This window comes from Grus americana, chromosome 1 (genome assembly GCF_028858705.1).
Source record: "Grus americana isolate bGruAme1 chromosome 1, bGruAme1.mat, whole genome shotgun sequence".
Taxonomy (NCBI): domain Eukaryota; kingdom Metazoa; phylum Chordata; class Aves; order Gruiformes; family Gruidae; genus Grus; species Grus americana.
In genome coordinates, this window is record NC_072852.1 from 138,253,638 (window position 1) to 138,277,087 (window position 23,450).

The following is a 23,450-nucleotide window of genomic DNA, read 5'->3' on the forward strand; positions in this document are numbered from 1 at the left end:
GTAGAAAAGGTATTCCGCTTTGAGTGTGGTTGTCTATATATGTGAAAAGAAACCAGGTTTCTTCATCAGTGCTACCTAGTGAGTAGCCCTGGGGAATCTGAGTGAGGAAGGAAGCCTTAACCCTTCTGAAACATGTATAATTTAAGAGAAAGTTAGCTGTGACATACACTGCCATAACACAGCCATCTGCCAACTCTGCAGAAAGGCGCGCTCTTTTTAGAGAAGCCTCTTTTTCTCCCTTATAAAGTCCCATGGAAGTTCTCCATAGGACGACTTCTTTTCTGTCTCTTTTGATTAAGTCGAGTCATCGAATTAAGCCCAAGAGCAACTTCTTTTGTGAACAGATGCAAAGTCACATCTTGAAAATTTTGCATCTGCTTAAGTACGTTTTTGATTGTGGCAATGGCACATGCTGCAGGAAAAAAAGGCCAAAAAAATATTCCACCTAAAAAACCCAAAGCAAAGAAAACCAAACCAAAAGCCAAACCACCAAAGAGATAATCTCATTTTCTATCTGCTCCACCTCTATGGAGCATGACTGACTTCATGGGGCTCAACAAAACACAACTACAGGCTGGGTGGGGAATGGATTGAGAGCAGCCCTGAGGAGAAGGACTTGGGGGTATTGATTGATGAGAAGCTCAACATGAGCCGGCAGTGTGCGCTTGCAGCCCAGAAAGCCAACCGTGTCCTGGGCTGCATCAACAGAGGTGTGACCAGCAGGTCGAGGGAGGTGATCCTGCCCCTCTACTCCGCTCTTGTGAGACCCCACCTGGAGTACTGCGTCCAGCTCTGGGGGCCCCAGTACAGGATAGACATGGAGCTGTTGGAGCGAGTCCAGAGGAGGGCCACGAAGCTGATCAGAGGGCTGGAGCACCTCTCCTGTGAGGACAGGCTGAGAGAGTTGGGGTTGTTCAGCCTGGAGAAGAGAAGGCTCCAGGGACACCTTATAGCAGCCTTCCAGTACCTGAAGGGGCCTACAGGAAAGCTGGGGAGGGACTGTTTATCAGGGAGTGTAGTGACAGGACAAGGGGTAATGGGTTTAAACTAAAAGAGGGTCGATTTAGATGAGATGTTAGAAAGAAATTCTTTACTGTGAGGGTGGTGAGGCACTGGAACAGGTTGCCCAGAGAGGTTGTGGATGCCCCATCCCTGGAAGTGTTCAAGGCCAGGTTGGATGGGGCTTTAGGCAACGTGGTCTAGTGGAGGGTGTCCCTGCCCATGGCAGGGGGGTTGGAACTAGATGGTCTTTGAGGTCCCTTCCAGCCCAAACCATTCTGTGATTGTACGATTCTATGAAAACCATGAGTGTCTATCCACAGGATCAGACTTGAGGTGAATGGTTTGAGATCTTTGTATAGGCAGCAATAACGCTGGGCAGAACAACTGTAGTATCAGCTGGAACAACTGTAGTAGGTAATGAGAGACAGAGACAAGGCACATTTTTTTCCTCTGTGTGTAAAACTCAGAGCAAAACCCATGAAGCAGATGGGCCCAGGACAGCATAAGGCCTCTTCCTCATTAGTGGCCTGTATCCAAGATGGGCTAGATCTGGAAATATAAAATCGCTCCTCCATCTCCTCTGCAATTCTGCAATATATTACCAACTCTAAGGTTTAGTATTACAAAAAATCCAACTTGTTCAACTGGTAACAGATGCGCTACTCTCCCTGGAGTCCTGTTTTAGAAAATTTCTCTGTAGACATAAAGCAATAGCAGCAAAGTTGTTAATTAATTCCTACCACGTTTTATTCATCAAATTAGTCTAATTAGCATTTAAATTGGCTAAATATTAAGAAATGAGCTTCAGTCCAAACCCTGGACCTAGGCCATGCTGGAAATCAGGCAAGTGGGGATGTGGAAGTGAACTTTAAAGCTATCTCTGTTTCTCAGAGCTCTGTGAAAACTTCAGATACGATGTGAGTATCTCCAGCATTAGAGAAGCTGAGGCTTAGATAGATTTTGAAAAAGTCGGTATGCTCTCTTCCTTTGTGCTCTTCGTGACAGAAATTCATCCCGAACCAGGAACCCAAATGAAGCCAACAGTATGTTGGTTATAACATTAATGTTACAAATTTAAAATTACAAAATATTAGGAAAAGAAATGCTGAAGTATCCAATGACTGTATTAGTGTTGCCATATGGTCTCACTCAAAGATTGAAACTGAACAGGTAGTTAATTTTATAGGAAATGTTTTCTTTTTCATTTTTTAATACGATATATTACAGATAATGATATAAAATATATTGTACACAATTTGTAAACATGTAAAAACATAGGTAGTAAACTTTAAAAACTGCTGTTACGTACTGCAATTTTCCTTACCTACTTTTAATTCATTTTAATAATGTTATTTTAATCTCAGTTTAGATTTTTGGGGGTTGAAAAGAAAAAGAAAAGAAGTTTTGGTTTTCACACGTAGTTTGAACTTTGAAAAACAAGGAAGGAAAGGAAATTATTATTCCTTGTATTAAAGTTACCAAGTTTTTATTAAGGGGTAAATAAACTAAAAAGAAGTTATGATAATAAACATTTTTTGTAGAAATAAATACTAACATTTTTTAAAGTCTTCATCACCACAAAATTCAACATTACATGAAAAATGAAAAAGGAATGTCTTTTTTTGGCTTTTGATATGGAGCGGAAGCTGATGCTTCCGAAAATGAACAACAAACAGGCTCTGTGTCTTTTGAATAAATGAATCCTCACCAGCCAAACCAAATGTTGTTGCAGAGCCACTGTTTCTCATCAACCAAGTGAGCTGTTAATGGCTTCCCAGCAACCAGCTTCACTGCAGATTAATTATCCGCCCATACATCCTTCGCATCAGGCAATTCTAACTTCATTGATAGCAAAGGCCAAATCCCAATCTCTCTTTTTGTTTAAAACTAGTGTGTATTCCCTTCTGAAAGAGAGTTGTTTTCACTTTTGGCTCACACGAGCAGACAAGGACTGGTCGGGGATGTTGGCTATCTGGAAGCTGGACACCTTCCAGCCACTGGGGAGGGGGGATCTGGGGCAGCCTTTCATCACAGCAATGGAGGAATAAATCTTGCCTATTTTTAGATGGAGTTTATCAATTTATGACGAGATTTATCATGATGGGGGACCTGATCTTGGGAGATTCGAGAAGTCCACTTCCAGTCTTGCAGTCCCGTGGGTGGTTCTGAGTATATTGGCAGGAAAACTTTTGCAAATAAATCAAGCCGAACTTGTATTCTTTCCTACTTTAAGTACAGCAGAGATATTATTAAGTGGTTTATTATTATTATTATTTTAATATCTGAATGTCTGATTTAATGATGAATATGAAAGTATAGTCTGCGCTAATAATTTACAGTAATGCTTAATTTTAAAAATCCCATTTTCTCAAAGGGAACCACACCCTGAAAAGTGAATGCTTGAGACTATAACACTCTTTTCTGTCCCAAATCTTTCTGTTTCATTAGGAGCATCCTGGCACACTGGCTTTACTCATCATTCAGACACATCCCTACATGTCTTTTGTTTTACATTCATTTTTCCATCTTTCCACTTTCCCTTCCTCTTAATCCTGTCTGTCATTTCTTGGTTTTGCAGAAACCCCAAAGGCTGTTAAACAGGAAAGTTTTGTTTTCCTTCCTTGGAGACAACGGCAGGTCTATAACCTCATGCCTTTGGCCAGGCTGCTTTCTGCAGAGCACCCCCTCTCTGGGGGCAGCTCTCTGGGTTGGCCCCGCTGATCCGAATCTGCTCCTCGCTCTGTTTAGGGAAGGCGGCTGTGGCTGCCTGCCCAGGGACAGCAGGCTTGGCTGCCTCAAATGATGAACTGATTCACAGGATAAAATACAGTTTTCTCCACAACTGAGAAAATGGAATAGAAGTGGCTACTAATCTGAAATATGTTTATTTGTAGACCTAGTTGACAGCACTCACGCATCTCATCGTATCTGGAGAAAACTTTTTTAAAAGCACTAAAAACCATCCTGGAGAATTTTATCTTTCAATTATGTGGACATTCACCCAGCGAGAGAGCCCTCTAGCCTGTGTGGCTCAAAAAGTCCATAAAAACATCCGTGCTCGTCAGGAAAGCAGCTACTTAGTTCTGGAGCTATTATGCGAGGAAGATGTTTTAGGGAAAAGGAAGTAATGCAATTATTTATGCTTTGGCATAAATTGACAGTCTGGGTACGAGCTCTCTACCTCAGCTGAGGGAGAAGAGGGTCTGGCTGGCTCCAGTCCCACTGGGTGAAACAAGGCTGCGGTAATTCGCTCATAACAAATGTGCTACGCAAATTGCTTGTGTGAACGTCTGAACATTTCTATAGGAGCCTTGGACAAATCTTCCAAAAACACTCTTGTAAAATTGGGATTGACTGGCCTAGGATATGGCATTACAGGTTAATCCCTGGGTGACAGCATCCCCGTGGCCATACCGACCCACTGCCAGGTCTCCCTGCCTCCCACCGTGCGCTGGAGGGGCATCAGCACGGCGGTGCCCCGGGGTGCCTTTGGGTCCCTACCTGCCCCACCGCACGCTGCAGCGCTGCCGCCCTCCCCTGCACGCCCACCACGTGCCAGGCCATGGGGGCCGCATCCTGCTCTGCTGACTGTGGCTTTTCCAGCTGTACGCAGCTCCGGATTTAGCCACTTCTCAGTTGAATCAGGGAAGGATTTAATGTTGTAAGCGCTTAGGTTCTCACCTTGGTTTTAGTGTCACAGGTTTCTCTGGCTGACAAAGTGCTATGTCACAGCAAATTTGGTTCTTTGTCATACAAAGCGCATTGCTTCTATGAATATATGAAGCTTCTGGAAACATCTTTTAGATCATGACATTAATTGGCATAAGGCACAAGTTTGAGCATGAGCCTCTTTTGCCAGTTACTTTTTCTCTAAGCAATTTGAGGTTTGTTTCTGGACTTTTTCTCATCTCTTCTAGGAAACATATGATTAAACGTCTGTTATATAGTCAATACCATGAAGCTTCTCTCATCTGTTAGGCAGAAACATAATCTGAACTCAGCTGGAGGAAAAATTGGAGCAATTATCTAGGGGGGAGGGGAAAGGAAATAGATTTTGCTTGTAGACAGCTTTATAACATCTGTATCTCAGTCTTTCTGTTTGTTTTGTTTTGTTTTCAATTCACCAAACGTCATAGGAAGCAAATTCTGGACACGGCTGCAAAATCATTTTTGGTTGTATAAAGAAGGGAAGGCATTTTCCTCTAACTTGTGTAACCCTCAAACCCTCATCCTTTGCTTTCTGTTTGTAATGGAAACGCTCAGTTTCTAGCTCACTTCCAAAGATCTGCTGCAGGCTAAATCTCAGCGTAAACTTCCCAGCCAAAAATTGTTTTTGTGTGTGTCAGTGGTTTTTATAGCTATGTTATATAATCACCTGAAAAAAAGGTAGTATATTGAAAGACCCTTTATTTCACCAGCACAAACACTGAGCACTCACACATATCAGACACATTTATATCAGTGCAACAACAGCAGTGCAAAAGGAATGAAGAGAAGATGGCAGCACCTGGAAAACCCTGCTGTTGCTTTTTTGTGTGTGTGTGGCTGATCAAAAAGAAATTAGCCAAATGGGAAAATTATAAATAATGAAAATTCGAGTTTCTGGTAAGACTTCAGCTACAAGATAGCTTCTTCAAATTTTGTGACAAAATGTCTCCATCAGTCTCTATATAAGATACATACAGCATTTATCTTACTTGAAGGACAGCAAAATCAAAACTCAGCCATCAGCATGATTCCCTGACGACACTCAAACAATTAAGAGGCTTTGTCTGTGACGATAAAAACCAGTGAGTACTCTGTTTTCACTAAGTTTCATGGTACTCAGTCCTTCTTGAGATTTGGGACCATTTCAGTCAAAGCCCAAGTAAACTGAGAAGTTCTCTTCAGGAAAATTTAAGTGGAAAGCCTGTATGTAAAACCTAGTGTCTGAACCGTAGCAAATGGCTTTCATAGTCATACAAAGGTGACCACTAGCAGTTTGGAGTAAGGAATCTACTTTGCTGGGGGGTTTATTAGATAGTAGAAGAGGGGCAATGGGTTAAATAAGTGTTACCATCACTGTGAAATATGTGGGGCAGATAACTTGGAAAGTTGCTCCACTGAAAGTTGCTTTTTCCTCTGCCCCAGTATCTTCCATTTTTGTGAAGATGCTTTTTCAGCAGCTAAATTTGTTTGCTATATTTAAGTGCTAGAAGTAAATGACATTTTTTGATTTGTGAAATAGACAGGAAAATATGACTTGAAGGAAATTGGAAGTTCTTACTCTCAATAAGAGACTAATTAGCAAGCTTCATGATGTGCATAAAACCCTAAGGAGGAGTTTACAGCATGTGTTTCCTAAGACAGTTTCTAATGAGAGAGGGTACAAAGACACTTTCTCTATTAACGTTATTTAGATGAGATATATATGACATGATGTACTTTTGATTTCTAATTACTTTAGTTCTACACTTAATTCCACTCTCATAAAAGTTTATTTCATTCAATGAAAATCACAGGTAAGCTTTAGTCAGAGTCTTAATTTTCTATAGCATTAAAGAGAAACTTCAGAAATAAAAACTGACAAAACATGCTGCATGGCATATGGCAATATGGAATATTCATTCAGGGATGTCCTAAGTTGCATGCCCAGTAAGCTCTAGCCTAGTAGTCAAATATTATTTGCCTAAAGAATTATTTAATTGCTTTCACAAATTACTGATTAAATGTGTAATTGGTCATATATATATATAACTGTAGCACTTATGCATACATTTTATGCATAGATTAGGCACGTGCTGGAATATGTTCTTGCACCTACAACTGTTTTGTAACTTCTGGAAACTGGAGTCATAATTATGATAGCAGGTCACACAGACGGCGTATAAACTAACAGCAGAGCTTGCCACGGCCTGTTAAGGCGGCCAGTTCCCATTTGCTCCATCTCCCCCTCTGTCTCGCATCCATACACGTGTACGTGTTCACATCCTTGTTAGACTGATATTCCTGCAAAACGTTGTCCTTAGCCTAGAAAATGGGGTTTAGTTCACTGTTAGTCACTGGTTAACTATTGCAGCAGGTAATAAATACTTTGTGCCTGCCATCAGAGAATATAACTTGTCAGTCAAAATCTTGTTACTTTTTGGAACCTTCTGCCTTTGAGACATTTACCTTTATGGGGACAAAATATTCCCGAGTTCCTCATTTTTCTGCCTGATGTAAATAGCTGAAGAGCAATTAGAGCAGCAAGGAGACCAAAGGCATTGGTCATCTCGTATGTTAAACACTAGGCTAAAGCCCTGGATCCTGGATGAGAGTTTTAAGTACTGAACTGTTGGTTACAAGGGCACTGGCTTCATCTTCATCAAAGGAGAGGCAGTCCTTTGAACTTCCATGATTATTTAATGGCTTTTGTTTTTCTACCCTAAATGAAACACACCAAGCGAAGTATTTTGCTCAATGTGAAACAAAGGCTTAATGTCAGCAGGAAATAACAAATAAAAACAATAAATAAGTAAATATAATTCAGTTGAAAATAATTTTCATTATTTAAGTTCAAAGAAAGGACTAACATGAAGGACAAAAATAATGACTGAAAATAAACGATTAATATGGCCCTTTTACTGCATCTTGAAAAAACACATCCCTCTTAGGGGTTAGTTTCACAGTTTAATCTGATTTTAAGCCTCATTGCTGCCAAAAGTCCCCCCACTTCTGCTTCAGCCCTCCCCACTGTGTTTCTCCACCTGATTCCCATGTGTTTGTGCCACAGCTGGGTCAGCCAGGTGAGTTCAGCCCAGCCATTTCCCTAGGTGGCCACACCGGCTTTTACAGATGGAAGGAAAACAGGGAATACCTTTTGTTCTTTTTGGCAGTATGATCCCAAAGCAGTTTAACCCAGTTGTGAAACTGCGGTTTGTCTCTCAATAAATGTCTTTTCTCCAGTGTGCTTTCCTATCCTGAGAAATGTCAGCTACAGTTCCAACATGATGCTGCATTTGTGTTTTATAAAAACAATACTTGGTTCATTGAAGCAAACCTAAGTCGATGGGCTTTACAGCTGTCAGCATAAGCGCCTCTGGAGTAGCTCTTTATGAGAACTTTCCAGATCATCTGAGTTTAAGATTTTTTTAATGTTTTGAATGGAAAACTTATAAAACCAATTTGCTTGTTTTCCATGAAGCTTCTGGTTTGGTTTGGTTTTGTGATTAGATTGTAAATGTCACCAGAGGACTGCTAGGTATCTTGCTGGTTATTTTCTCAACAACGTGCTTCAAAGCACAGTGGGACAAAAAGTTTAAAACAATATTTTAATAAGTAACCTGAGTATTTCAAACTTCTAAAAAGGTTTACTTTTAGTCAAGATTGGGGCAGATAGTCTTATCAGCCTGACCCGAAGTGGTTTAGCTATCCTGGCCCAATCGATTCTTCATTCACAAAATTCCTAGGTAGCCAGGGAAAGTTGCTGTATTTTTGCATCGACCTTTGTTTAACCTGCTCTGAGACTGCCTCTAAACACAGGTCTCCTGGTTAGAGATAGATGTGGAATGCAAACAAAAACAAAGCCTCCGGCACACTTGAAATGGGAGATGACCATTCCTTTTTCTCTTGCGCCAATTCAGAATAAAGGAGTTGTAGATGTTCCATTCAGATGGCAAGCTGATTAATATCACATATTTCCAAAGGCACAGTTTGTCATAATAGATAAAATCAGTTTTATGCTTAGACTAGCTAAAGTCTGAAAAAGCTTTATTCCAAGAGTTGTTTTTGCTCAATGGAAGACTAAATTGACTAACCTCTAATATCAGACAGGGATATGAAATGAAAGAAGTTTGAATCCATGACTCTCATCCAGTCAAGGCATCCATAAAAAGAAAGGGAAGATAAGTTTCCATAAGTGTGTATTAATCATTATCCTTTTTATTTCCATTGAATAAATAAATGAAACATGGATGATGTTAAAATGTGACTTCAATGTATTGTGACTCTATGAAGAAAGTATTTCACCTTACAAGATGGAGTAATTAAAAAAAAATAGATCTCTCTCTTTAGATGAGTATAATCCTTTAATCCATCTAGAGATGCTAATCCCAGAAAGTGTATTCCACATCTACATGACAATGAAGAAAGTTTTCCCAAAGTACACAAGTACCAGCCATTATATGTCATCAATTTTCCCCCACCCACCCCTTAATTTATGGGTTTGGTGCAAGAAGGAATTCAGGCTCAAAAACTAGACTGAAATGTGCGGCAATGATGTTACAGGTGTTAAGTGGAATCACTGCAATTTGCTTTTCTGATATTTTTGTTTATTTGTGAGTATACAGTAATTCTATAACCACCAACTCAAGCCTATAAAGAAAAGCTAATACCTCTTCTTTACCTGTATGGGCACAACAGCAAAGAAATTATTTTTTGAGGCATTAAGGCCATTTTTAAATAGTAAAGGTGAAAATCAAATGCATACCTCAATTTCCAATTATCAGATTCTTTCTACAACCTACTTTCTTCCATTTTGCATAACCAGCAGAGGACTAGTGAATAAAAATTACTCTGGTTTTGATTAATTTGTCCCAGATAGTGTAGTCTTAAAAAAGCAGGCCACTTCTTATAATTTAAGGCGTCATATTTTGTTGGTCATTTAGAGATTATTCGCCAAAAAGACACGTATACATTTCCACTTGTGGACAAAATTGCCTCACCCATAAGGAATCCCAGAGGGAGAGTTTTGCTCCTGCAAGGAAAATTCTGCTGAGAGACTAAAAAATCCTTTGATTCCTGCACATTAAATGGGGAAGTTTTCATGGTTATGAATCTAGCCCTCTGACACTCTGTTTGCCTTTGAATTAACCAGAGAAGCTCCCCTGTAACCTTGAACCTCTAGCCATGTTGTAGTTTTGTGATTTCCCAAACATCTGCTGGGGACTTTGAAACCACCACATTCATTTTCTTATGACCAAAGCCGCTATTTAACTCAGGTCTCTGAAGATGAAAGCCAAGGAAGCCTCTGCAGAGAGCAGAACACTTTCCAAAGCAGTTCTCAGCTTGTGGAGATGGGAACAGCTGGCCTGCTCTCCCCTTTGGGTTGGGAGGGCTTGTTGTTTCCAGCTCCCTGTCAGACATCTGAGGAACCCCCATTTTTCTTTTTTTTCTACACCCACTCCCTGAGGCAAAGGCCAGCAGACCTTATCCATCTGTCTGGGAAACCTGGAAAGAACCCTGATTTTTTTTTTTTTTTGGTTCTTTTTTTTTTTTGAAGTATCTGTTTGAGGTCTTCGGATATTACAGAAATAGGAATAAATTCCCACAAAAGCAGCAGGTCTAGAATCAGTCCTTGCTTACTTGCTCGCAGTAGAAAATGTTATCATTTTTGCTAAATCATAACAAGGCCTCCTAGTCAGTTTTACAACTGTTTTGTGGCATGGAAGAGAAGTTTATAAACATGATACCAACAAAACACAAAGTTTTAGGTTCAAAGTAGTTCTGTACGTGGATTTTTAAGGAATTTGCTGATGCCAAAACTAAGTGTATTGATGCCAGTGAAATGTTCTACTGAAAGGTGTCCCCAAATCCAGCATAAACTCTCAGGCAACAGATATCTCAGGTTAAGGAGGCAACATTCATCTGGGATGGAAGACGCCCAGATTTAAGTCTGCTCTCTGCATGATTCAGAGCCTCCCACAACCAAAGCGAATGACGCAGTCTCCACACTTTTCTATTGCAGCTCTCGGTCTCTTTTAATGAACTCCTTGGAAAGAGGGCTTGGTTTAATGTGGAAAAATGTAGAACGTAAAACCTCAAATATTTTCACCAGACAGAACTCACATTCCTTGGCCAGCCCCATCTGGAAGTTATTGTAAAGGCTGCTGTTCATCAAAGGGCTCAAGCAGAAGGCAGAGCCTTATGCTGGTATTTCTGTAGCACCTGTACAGCGGAGCCCTGCTCCATGCCTGTGGCTCTTTGGTCTGACATTTGACTCCTCAGAAACATACGAGTAAATAATATTCAATGCTAATCTCACAAATAGTCCCTTTAGGGCCACAGCTAATGTGGTGCGCTTAAAGTTAGGCATGTGCACAATTATAAAGTTATTACTGAATCAGAGGACTTGTAGGCTGAAAATTTGATTAAGGAGTATTTGAATTTGAGAAAAGCCCCCAGATTAAACGTTTGGGGTTTTTTTCATACAAAGCTCAGACATATCAAATAATTTTGGAATATTCTTTTCACTTTTAATAAGCTTGTGCAAATTATAAAGTTGGAAATATCTTCAATTGAAGTTTATGGAAGGGTATACTTTTCAGATTTCAGAGAAAAAAGAGAAGTCTGCAGTCAGTGTGTGAGAAATCCCAAGATTTTTCCAAGGTTTTTCTTAGTCTGGAGTTTTTTAAGTTAAGATTTAATTAATACTTTATTATTTAAATGAACCAGAGCATTAAATGAAACAATGTTGACTTAACTTTCCTGTAAGTCTATGTTTCATGACAGTTACCCCAAAGATTAATTAGATCTGCTTGACAAAATGAATTCATGATGTAAGTGGTGATAAAAGTAACACTTTAAGTGGAAGCTACTCAAAAATCCTATGAAGTGTTACCGTAGTTGAGTGCCAGAGTCAGCTCTGGCATGAGCAGATGCCCGTATGGACGCAGAAGGAGTTGTGCCCATGTGCAGTGGATGTCATCGTTGCCCCTGACCGAGCCCATTTGGGATTCCCTGCTTTTTGGCAGAATTTCAGTCCACTAGTGAAACTGGACTCGGGTCTGGGGAAACTCGTGCACTGAACAGCTCGTTGAAGACAGCTCTGCAGAGCTTCGTGCCGAAGTGTGGTGCGTGACCAGAAGGTGGGATGCAGCCGGGGTGGTGGGACGATGAGAAGAGGGGGAATAGGAGGGACAGTGTTGATTGACTAGTTCTTCTAGACTCCCTGAGCGGTCAGTGGAGACACGCTGGCACTGCCAGAGGCTTTGGGTGAGCTGCTCCGTGGTCTGTCTCTCCTCATGGACCACGGTGGGAAGCCAGGCAGAGCAAATGGCTAACGTAAGGACATAAACAGGCACCTGAAACTGCCTGATGGAAGTACTTCCTACATCTTCACCTACTGCCTGCAGATCTCCCCAGCACTTTCAGTATCATCTGACCCCTTCCAGAAACAAATCTATTTTCTCTTTACAATCCTGGTATCTTAATTAATAATTAAGCCTGTGAAATATGCAATCAAACTTTAATTTTATGAAGGTTTAAGAAGGATAATCCAAAACCTTAATGAAAGCAGGCCTCTGTAAACAAGTCCAATCTTTGCCCAGAGGACACAATATATTTCACATAAGAAAGTTATTTGTAAAATTGGCCGTGGTCCAAATTTAGATATATTAGCATTTTCTTAATCTTAATCAGCTCCATAATGTGCTTACAGGTAAATGCATGTTTAAACACATTGTTGAAATTAAAAAAAAGAAGGCTGAGGCAGATGAAGGGACTCATCGGACTAAAAAATAACCAAGAGGAAAACTATAGTTACTTGTCACCTGGAATTCTTCCCTGTTGTTGTTCACCATGGGCTCTTACTAGCCCAATGGAAAAGGTGACGTGCTCTAGGAGTAATTGGCCAGGGCTGAAGCTACTTTACCCTCTTAGCAAAGTGCATATGGAAACACAGCTCTGAAATCGCTCCTTTAAATTTTTCTTTATTCTAGATACGATTAGAACTTTTTGCCTTTTTCTCTGACTCTTTCAGCGTACATGTAAGTCATACATACTACTTGCTGGTGGGGAAGTACATTTTTCTTGTCATACAGAATGTTGTTTTTTCATTGAAAAAAATCAGTGTCCTCCAGAAACAAAACATTTTCAGCTGAGAACCAAAACTTTTCTATTTTAAGTTTTTTTATTTTTTACAAAAAGTCAACATTTTCCATCGAAACTAATACTGTTGGTGAAGGGTTCTTGTGGTAAAAAGTCTTTCAGCGGCTCATATATTTATACTGTAGAAAACTACATGAGCACAGCTATTATTTTCTAGCTGATTCATTGCTGAGGCAAAGTGGTAACAATAAAGCAGACAGTCAATACACATGACTTGGTAATGTCACTTGGATCTTTGGTAATTTTAATCTTTCAGGAACCCCTGTATGGACACTTAAAATAATAGACAATATTTTCAAGTGTCAAATTCAGCAAATCAAACATTGGGAATCATTATGAAAGTAATTAAGATGAAGCAGAGAACATATCGTGCCATTGCACCTTGCGTACTTAGTACAGTTCTGTTCCCCGTATCAAAAAGGAGATAAACTTGACAGAGTTACAGAGAAGAAAAACAAGGATGATTGCAGGTATGGAACGGCTTTCGTACAGGGAAAAATTGAATCGCTTAAGACTCTTGAATGGAGAAAAGAAGACCTGCTAGAGGTCAAAACAGTGATCTATAAAATCAGAAGCAGCACAGGGATTCTGGGTAGGTATCAGTAGTTTACTGTCCTCTCCAGTAAAAGAACTTGGGGTCATTAAATGCAGCTGGAAGGAGACAGGTTGAAATCTGTCTGAAAAAGCCAATTGTTCACTTGACTGTGAGTTAAGCTGTGGTACTCACTGCTGTACCATGGTGGGATACTTAAAGTTTACAGCGGTTGAAGGAGAAACTAAATGCGTTCACAGAAGATAACTCTTCTGAGGATTAGTAATGATGTAGAAATTGTGTCTGGTTCAAGAAGATGCTGAGTTGCAAATGGTTGGAGGATGAGAAAAATATTCATGGGAATCATCATACGTGCTGAGACTTCTTCTTCAGATGCTTTACTAGCAGAAACTGGCACTAGCAGCAATGAGAGACAGGATACTGCGCTAGATGGACTGTCTGATCCAGTACTTGTGCTCTTATGTGAATTCCTACATATGGCTTGAATCTGTGATGTCTTAAGCACCTCCTGAAGAGCCTTCACTTCTCACTGGTGTCAGCTATAACTGGCATCTCTCGGTACTCTTAGGACCAGGCTTTTCTCACTTCAGTTAGAAATACCTGATGAGTACCTATGTGCAAGTCCTACCTCCTACAAACAAGACATTCAGACTTGTTTCAGTATTTCACAAAATCCAAGACAAGGAAAACAAAGTAACACATAGATTATATACAGAAAGGAGAGGAAAAAAAAATGCCAAACACAACATTTTAGAAATTATGAATTTTAAATTAGGAAAAGGAAATTGTCCAAAAGCATTTTGCTAATCAAAATGGTTTGCTCTATAGGTAAATGCATCCCGCCAAGAAACCAAGCTGATGGAAGAATGTGACCAGCTCATTGAAATAATCCAGCAAAGACGACAAATAATCGGAACCAAAATCAAGGAAGGAAAGGTAAAAGCTTTTCTTCTTTAGATCTCAAGTAGGTCAACACTGCTTCCTCATGCTTATGGCTTTTTGACCTCAGGTGCTACTAATACAAATTGCTAAAAGTCCTTATGTAGTCCTGGGCTACTGCTACTTTCATGTAAAGAGGAATGAAATATGTCAAGATTAGTATGCTGGACCTCAACAGTTTATTTGGCATTTCTCTTACTACACATGATTATAATTTTTAAGGATAATCACAGAAATGATGTCACCATCAATAAATGATAATAAAATGTGGCTAATTAATGATTCCTTCACTCTGTTATATGTCTAACAGTGTTTCCCCCAGAGTTTTCACTTTCACAAAGTGTCACAACATTTGGTGTCGTGGCTGACAATTGTCTACATGAATATGATAGTCTAGATAGTTTAATTATTTATTAAAATACTATCACTTAATTTTTTTTTTAAATCATTGTCATTCTTGAGAATCGGAAATCTAATTTATTTACAAAAATAATATCCAAAACCATGCAGGAAATTAAATGAAGTGTGTATTTCTAATTACTGAAGTACAATGATTATTAGTGATGAACATACTGAGCAGGAAAAATCTCTGATACTTAAGTTTCAACCCATTTTACTAGCTACCTGTTAACTCAGAAACACATTAGAGTTCAATTAACATTCTTATTTTCTAGGTACATGGTGTTTACTCTTTAACTGCTAAACTGACTAAGTCAAATATAAACTCTTCTTGTGTGGGAAAAGCTCAGGAAAGGAATAAAGTGAAGAGCAGGTTAAATGCTTCATGTGGCTGTCAAGATATTCCAATTAACTTGAAATAAAAAGCCTGTAGGCAAGGGCTGACTTAAACATGTTTGAAACCACAGGTTCTGTACATTGTGTGACAGAACCTGAATTTCCTCATGCTGTTAACAAAACAGAATACCCGTCAAAATGTAAAAGATGGCCTTCTGCATTATTGTTTCATCTCTGTTTCTCTATGCAGTGAGACCAGCTGTGCTTCCAATGAAGTAGAAAACTTTCTATTAATTTGGATTTGTGCTATATACATGAGCTGCTTTTAAAAAATAAAATGCTTGCTAAGATGTATTCCAATGTCCATTAGAGCATGGAAGATTTATAATACAATTGACTCAAAATTTATTTTAATGTAGCTGGTACCAGAGTCTATCCCCATTCTTTGTTCTACTTTGTTCACCTAAAAGTGATACCAGTGGCGGTCCAGTTAAGATCTGGAATGCTTTGCCCCAAATGTTGCATGTGTTGAAAGATTTCAGGGGTTCAAGAGACCCATGTGAAAAGCCACAGGGAGTTCTGCCCTATGTACCTTCTTTTAAGAGGACCTGTGGCTAAAAGTCTTTCCAGAAGGTAAGGCACGGCAAATTTGTCATTGTAACCAATGCTGCAGGACACTAATCATTTGGCCAGTATTTGCTTTTTGAAAGTTTTCCAAAAGATTTATTTTCCTACTGATTTCTGATGTCAGGTAAGTGGACTAAGATACTCTTATCTCTACTTAGGTTGCAATTATATCTGAAATTCAACTTGGCAACTTCATAGCTTGTGCCCTAAATGCAGAGATCAGGAACTTTATCTTGATTATAGATTTGGATGTTTCTGCCTGTCCACTTGGTTGTTAGTTTCCTCATTTTGCATGTAACTGGGTCTTAATGCCTTTCTAAACTCCAGAATTATTTCATTTCCTTCCTATTTCTTACTCCTGTTCAAACTATGATCCTGATGTGATAACAATGGGAAGGACTCCCAGACCTTTCAGGAACTAGAAGTTTTGTTAGCCAACATTGTCTTCAAATGGAGGACCGACTATGTCCCTCCCTAACCTTTCAGCTAATGATTACAGTCACATCTACTGTGTTTATCTCCAGCGCATATGTTTGCAGTAATAATAATCAGCTCTCCAGCACTACTGTGCTTTTGTCCAGTTAAAAATATCCAACAAGAAACCACCCTGTTTGACTAGAAGCACATAATGAAAAGGACAGGCATGTATTGTTAGTAGAATTGAACAGTCTTTTTCAGTCAAGCTTTATTTTAAGATTATTTTTAATGAAACCTCAGTAATAGGAAAAAAGTAGTTAATCTATAAGATGCCTTTAACACAGATCTCATCATTCAGGGAAATCGTTATCTAAATAGCCCTTAGTTATCATGTAAGCAGAAAGTACAGGAAATGACGTTTCTTCTGTTGGAAAATAGTCCAGCTGTGCTTGTTTTGGCTCTCTCCTGTTGTTTTCCATGTGGAAAATGTTGAGGCAGAGAGGCTGTGCCTGTCCCCTTATTAAAAATATTACAAGGTTAGTGGAAGGGGCTCACCATCAAGCTAGCATGAAAATAGCTCTTGTCAGCAAAGCCATTCATCTTAACTCCCCCTTTCATTCCAGCTTTGTCTCGGAAGTGCAAACGCAATCATGATTTGTGACCTCAGAGATGTGACTGCTTTCTTATGTTTCCACTCAAGGTGGTGAGGTTGAGAAAACTGGCTCAGCAGATTGCGAACTGCAAACAGTGCATCGAGCGCTCGACATCCCTCATCTCTCAGGCTGAGCAGTCGCTGAAGGAGAACGATCACGCTCGCTTCCTGCAAACTGCTAAAAATATCACTGAAAGGTAAAGATGTTCCTCTTGCAAAACCTCAATTTAAGGCAAATGGGTTGTCATAGTTGTCATATTGTCTTGTCCCATCACAGATGTGGTCAAAAGAGGGGGATTAATTGACACATTCCCCCAAAACACTAATTTGTGCTGTACCAGAGTAGGAAGGACCTTACTGTAATGCTAAATCAAAACATCCCTTTGAAAAGAGGAGCAGTAGAAAAAGGATGTGAAATAAGTGTAATAGTATGCAAAAATGAAGGAGACAGCATGGATGCCAAGATGATGTTTGGTGCTAAACACACTAAAAAGATAAGGTTTCTGGAGGCAGAAATTCCTACTCCATGAAAAATTCTGAGATTGAAAAAGAAATCAGGCAGCAAGTATATTCCTTAGATGAAATCTGGAATTATTTTAAAGGATTCATATTCTTCACAAAATAGCAAGCAGTAAGGTAATGAAATATGTAACTTTGGGAACCTGCAACATGCATCTCTGAGGTAGCCCACTCAAAGAATTGGAGATTCAACAGCCTGGGTGTCTGGAAGTTATGGCAGCTGCTGTCTTGGGTCCCTGGGTGCCAGGAATTTCTACTGCTTCTGATCCTAGCTCCTCTTCAGCGTGCCAGATACATCAAGGACCCAAAGACAAGGGAGCAAGTTTTTCCAGGAAATTGTGCTGTCAGAAAATTTTGTCTGGTTTTCAGTGCAACACTGTGAGTGCTGGAACATTCCCACTGAATTTCAGCAGTGTTTTCTGATGAAAAAAATGTCCTGTTGGAATTATCAGCTGTTTAGCCATCAGTCAGAGAAACGAAAAAAAAAAAAGAGGAGAATGTGTCCGGACAATGAAGAAGAAAACTGTAAAAAGTATGCTCATTTATTCAGCTATTTTTTTTTAATCTCTGGGTTCACGTTATATCTTCACATTGTCCAGCCAATTTTCACCTAATCCAAAGCATGAAATTCCCTGCTCTTTTTTTTTTTAAGTCATCTATCATTTACTCTGGAGTGCTGTATCCAGATTCTCTGAATATCAGGCTTCCCCAAAGCTATTTAATCAATTTATAAATAAGCCAACACTGGGTTGCTCATTACACGTTCAGAGGATTGAAAATCTGTTGAGAAAGGCAAAGCAAGGCAAGGCAAGATAAGGCAAAGGAAGTGAAGGCAAGGCAAGGCAGTGGATCACATTTGATCTGTCAGTCTCAGACCCTGGTTTGTATTCTGTCACCAAGCTATATCGTGACACTTCTTCCCAGCTGAATCTGGTAGTAAAACTACCACATGAGTACCATGAGTAAGAATCTGAAGGTAAGGGTCTGGTCTTTTTTCAGTATTCGGTGGAACAAGCAGTAAGGCAGAAACCTGTGGAGACACAAAGCTTTTTAAATGACTACTGGAGACTATTCAGAGAAGCTCCATTTTGAACTTGTAAACATGAACAGTTGCATCATAAATGCAGTCACAGGAGAGATGCTCGGAGAGCAGAAATGAGACCAGCTGACATACGTGCCAAATCAAACCTAATTCTTGGCTATCACAGATTGCTATCTGTAATGAGATGGCTGTGAACGCCCTGAAAATCAGAGAATCATTTCAAGCAGTGAATAAAACTGAGGGGAAAAAAAACACCAAGTGCTTGCGGACAAATTGCAAGTGGAAAAAGAGACTAAATCTGATTAATAAATTATTCCCCACAAGTAACTCTCTTAGTTCTCATGTGGTAAGCAGTATTTTGTTTGCTTCTAGACTGCTCATGTAACAGTCTCACCAGGGCTCTGAGCTCCAGCAGCTAAAACAGTCTCCTAAAATTATGGTCATTGCATTTCTTCATGCACATATTTCAAAGTAATTGCAGTATAATATTCTCTGTTGTAAGCACAACAGGTAACTGTGTATAGCAAAGACATTACACACACTACAATGATTTAGGTCATTCATTATTTACAATGGGTGAAATGCATTTATCCTAGAAAAACCCTTTCCAGCCACGTACAGTGTCAGATAGAGCAGGCAGAAGTACCAGAGGAAATTCAGTCCTCTGAACCTGCTGTGGTGATGTGGTGTTTGAAACTCCGAACTGTTGAGCTCACTGAAACCAGACATACTCACAGTGCACCCTTTGCATAGCCCTAAACAAAGTTCAAAAGGGCCTGGTGATGCGGTCTTCTTCACAATAAATATGTGCTTTATAGACGTATTCAATGAAGCTCTTCATCTTACATACCTGTTTGCTGGTTTCTTAGCAAAGCCATTGTTAATTTTGTAGAGGTGTTTGCCCTAGCACAGGCCCTACAAGAAATCCATGTGGTTTTTTTCTTACTAGATATAAACCACCACAGTGTAACTGTGGATGAACTACTGGGGGGTGAAGGGGTGAGGGAGAAAAAAGAGAAGTGAACGAGCTCAGGGAATTTTCCCCTCTAAGTACATGGGGCAAAAGGCACTTCAATTATCCTCTCTGCAAAACCCCATCTGTACTATCTGTATTAGGATCTACTTTAAACTAGGTCCTACAACCACAGTTGCAAGAGAAACAGTGCTGAAAACTGTATAACATGAATTATTGACTAGGAACCCTCCTGAGCTCAGCTTTTGAAAACTATCCTGAAGACAATGAGATGTACAGCTCAGGTTTTGACTTTCCTAACTGCATTTTCCTAAAACACTACACAAGAAATATATGAAAACACAGTTTTTAGTAAGCATTTGGCCTGGAGCCATTTGAGTCATGTCTACAGAGAAATACTGTAATTTGGGAAACTGTTAATTGAACCAATCAAAATATTTTGATCTGACATGTCTTGAATGACAGATAACTGGCATACCTTGTGTGCATGGTTGTGTGTTTACCTCCAAACTCAAACAATTAACAAATGAGGTTTAATAACCTCTTTGCTTAAACGGACCAAACTTTCTGTAAATATATCCAGTATCCAGCTCTCCAGTAACATGTATTTTGAGATATCAGGCAGAAGGATCTGAAAGATACATCCTGATCTCTCTATGTTAGTACGGCTGGACAGACAAAAAGTGGATGTGGATCCTAAAATGAGGTAGGTAAGGAAACTTTTGCAGTTTTGGAGGAAATGTAAGTATGCGCGGATGCTTTGCAGGGAAAAGCCTTTCAAAACAAACTGTGCTGACATGTATTTGTTTTATCTCTGCCCCCCGTGCTTTTTGAAGTTAGCAGCAGCGTGCTGTGCTGAACAGCTGAGGAGGTGTGGGGATCTGCACCAAGCTCTTGGGACAGCAGTGCCAAGGAATAGCTGCAGCAAGAAACTGCTTGGGAAAAAAAAGGGTTAGGAGAGATGCAGCATCTGTCAAGATTGCTTAAAACACAGATAAATATGGTGCTATTGCTACTGTGGTTCACTGGGTGATTAGAAAGAACAATTCAAAGTGTATTGCTATTTAACCAATATTTTGTTAAAAACTTATCTGACACTGCATGTTAGGCAAAAGCTAAGTAAGAAGAGATTTTTACTGGAGATTTTACTCGCCAAAATAAAAATGGCAGGAAAGCTCCTAACTCAAACCATATAAATAAAATACATGTAAAAGTTTTTGTCAATGTTTTTGAGAAGTGATAACGATCATAATGATCAAGTCCTACCTTGATGTGAAAGTTACTGTGTCTTGCTTGCTAAAAGTCTTTTTCTTTTCATTATAGGGTTTCCATGGCAACTGCATCCTCCCAGGTTCTAATTCCTGAAATTAATCTCAACGATACTTTTGATACTTTCGCGCTTGATTTTACCAGGGAGAAGAAATTGTTGGAATGCCTTGATTACCTTACAGGTAATTTTTTTCTCAAGGTGCTACTTTTATATGTTCCTCATAAAATAGTAGTGATGGGATTTTCTTCATTCCTCTCTGTGGTCAGTTAACTTTGGCTGACTCCTACGTGCCCACCAAGCTGCTCTCATACTCCATTTCCTCAGCAAGACGGGGAGAAAATAAGATGAAAAACTTGTGGGTTGAGATAAGGACAGGGAGATCAATCAACAATTACTGCTACAGGCTAAACATACTCAACTTGGAGAAGATTAATGTAATGTATTGCCAATTAATTGTGAGAGTAGGAAATAAAAACAAAATAGAGAGAATAAATAAATAAATAAATGTGAAATAAAAACAAAACTAAAAACACTTTCGCCCCACCCCATCCTTCTTCCTGGGCTCAGCTTCACTCCCAATTCTTCTACCTCCTCCTGGCGAGTGGCACAGGGGGACAGGGAATGGGGGTTGCAGTCAGCTCATTACACATTGTCTCTGCTGCTCCCTCCTCCTCACACTCTTCCCCTGCGCCAGTGTGGGCTCCCTCCCATGGGATACAGTTCTTCACGAACTTCTCCAACACGGGTCCTTCCCACAGGCTGCAGTTTTCCAAGAACTGCTCCAGCGTGGGTCCTTTCCATTGAGTACAATCCTTCAGGAATGGACTGTTCCATTGAGGGTCCCCCATGGGCCATGTTTCCCACCAGAAAACTTGGTCCTGTGTGGGATCCTCTCCACAGGCTGCAGTTTCCTTCAGGGCATACCCACCTGCTCCAGTGTGGGTCCTCCACAGGCTGATGTGTGCATAGCTGCTCCACTGCGGTCCTCCATGGGCTGCACGGGTCAGCCTGCCTCACCATGGTCTTCTTCACAGGCTGCAGGGGAACTGCTGCTCCAGTGCCTGAAGCACCTCCTCCTTCTTCACTGACCTTGGTGTCTGCAGGGCTGTTTCTCTCACATTTTCTTGCTCCTCTCTCTCCTGGCCGCTGCGCAGGTTTTTTTCCCCTTTGTTAAATATGTTATCAAGGAGGCACCACCAGCACCAGTGATGGGCTCAGCTTTGGGCAACAGTGGGTCCGTCTTAGAACTGGCTGTGTCCGACATGGGGTCAGCTCCTGGTCTTTTCTCACAGAAGTCACCCCTGCAGTCCAACCACTACCAAGCACCCCCAGAATGCCCCATAATGCCCCAGGAAGGATTAGGTGCTACAGAGCACACCTGGGATGCATTTCCTACCTCCTCTCCTTGCCTCCCTCCCCACCAGGGTGTGGGCAAGTGGGAGTGAGAAATGGTTAAAAGCCACCGCAGCAGTGACATGAAAGAACAGCTGGAGCTCAGCCTGGAGTGGCCAGAGGAGGGACCAAATCCCATTTCCCAGGGGATGGATGCTCCACGTGTTGACTTTTCCCTTGGGGCTGACTCCTTGCTGCGGCAAATCACAGCCTGGCAGATTTCCCATGAGCAACCAGAAGCTGTTCAAGCATACAACATCAAGGGCTCAGCAGTGAAAGATGTCTTCTCATACCGGTGACACTGTGTATTTCCTCCGTCACAGAACTGGAGGACCCTCACTGTGCCTGGGACTAGAGAGCATGCAGTACGCTCTGCACCAGGGTGTGGGATGGGTTCTCCGCAGAGCAGAGCCCCAGCTCGCTTGACTGAGAGCTTTGGCTTGAAGAAGCCCACAGGATTAGATCCTTACTGAAGGCCTGAGTAATGTACGATCTCAGAGTATATAATGACTTACAAAGAGAAACAAATTACTGTAATTTAGGGTGTTTTGATTTCAATGCCAGAATTAGAACAATTCATTCCAGTTCAATTGAAAACAGAAGAGACACGGAGTAGGTTTTCATTTTGCAGGGTCTTTAAGCATCTGCTGCTAACAGCGAGAATTTGCAATGAAAGTCACAAAGCACTGTTAGAAAAACACTTGAAAACGCTTCCTGGGCCCATTCTCTTAGCCTCGTTTACAGGAGATATACCCATGTTATTTCAGAAGAATGTGAGAGCGTGGAATCTCCTCATTGCCAACCATTGGATCTTTTCCATGCAGAGGACTGCTTTCTGGCTTTTCTGCAGGGCATTAAGAGAACAGATTGCTACTGGGAAGAGCAAGGCTGTCTGCATGCACAAGGCAGCACCACCCTTGCGCTACAGAGCTGTGGAGTTCTTGCCGTATCTGAACGAGAGATTTTATCTGCAAGAAATTTCTGTATCACTGTGTAACTGGTGAATACAATCAGTGTTTAACACATACTCAAGTAAATAATACACAATAATACTGTGGTGAGAGTCACTTGAACTTTTTATACAGCACCAGTGAAAGGTGGTGGTGTCTGCCTCTCCCCAAAGTCTGCTGGAATTTTGCCACCATGTTGAATATTCACCCCAAAATTATAAAAAAACAAGGAAGTGAAAGGAAGGATTAAGAAAACGTTAGACTCGTTTGCCCTAACCTAGGAATCTATCTGTAAAGTAATCAGCCTCAGCTTCCTTTATAGTCAAAGAAGAGGAATAAGCACCTCATTTTAAGGCACATATCTCAGTCAGTTAACGCCATTCTGGAGGTGCCTATTTCTCTCAGCTGGCTCCAAACAGAGGCTCAAGAGGCTCATTCAGATATAGATAATTGTGGTTTACATCTTTAAAGTTTTAAGAGGTGAACTCCATCTAGCAGTCTGTTCCAGCACCTCCCAGGTCTTCTCCCCTTT

At 40.5% G+C, this 23,450-nt stretch overlaps 1 protein-coding gene across 7 annotated transcripts in view; it reads left to right on the forward strand.

Annotated features, from left to right (window-relative positions):
- Positions 1 to 23,450, forward strand: part of MID1 (midline 1) — a 272,856-nt gene that overhangs the window by 206,617 nt on the left and 42,789 nt on the right. For all 7 annotated transcript variants that reach the window (XR_008579693.1, XR_008579697.1, XM_054846079.1 and 4 more), the window contains exons 4-6: positions 14,231 to 14,338; positions 16,821 to 16,969; positions 20,630 to 20,757. Coding sequence is in view for 5 of the 7 variants with exons in the window: in XM_054846079.1 (XP_054702054.1) it covers positions 14,231 to 14,338; positions 16,821 to 16,969; positions 20,630 to 20,757 (385 nt within the window). In the remaining 2 variants the exon portion in view is untranslated. The remainder of the gene's footprint in view (positions 1 to 14,230; positions 14,339 to 16,820; positions 16,970 to 20,629; positions 20,758 to 23,450) is intronic.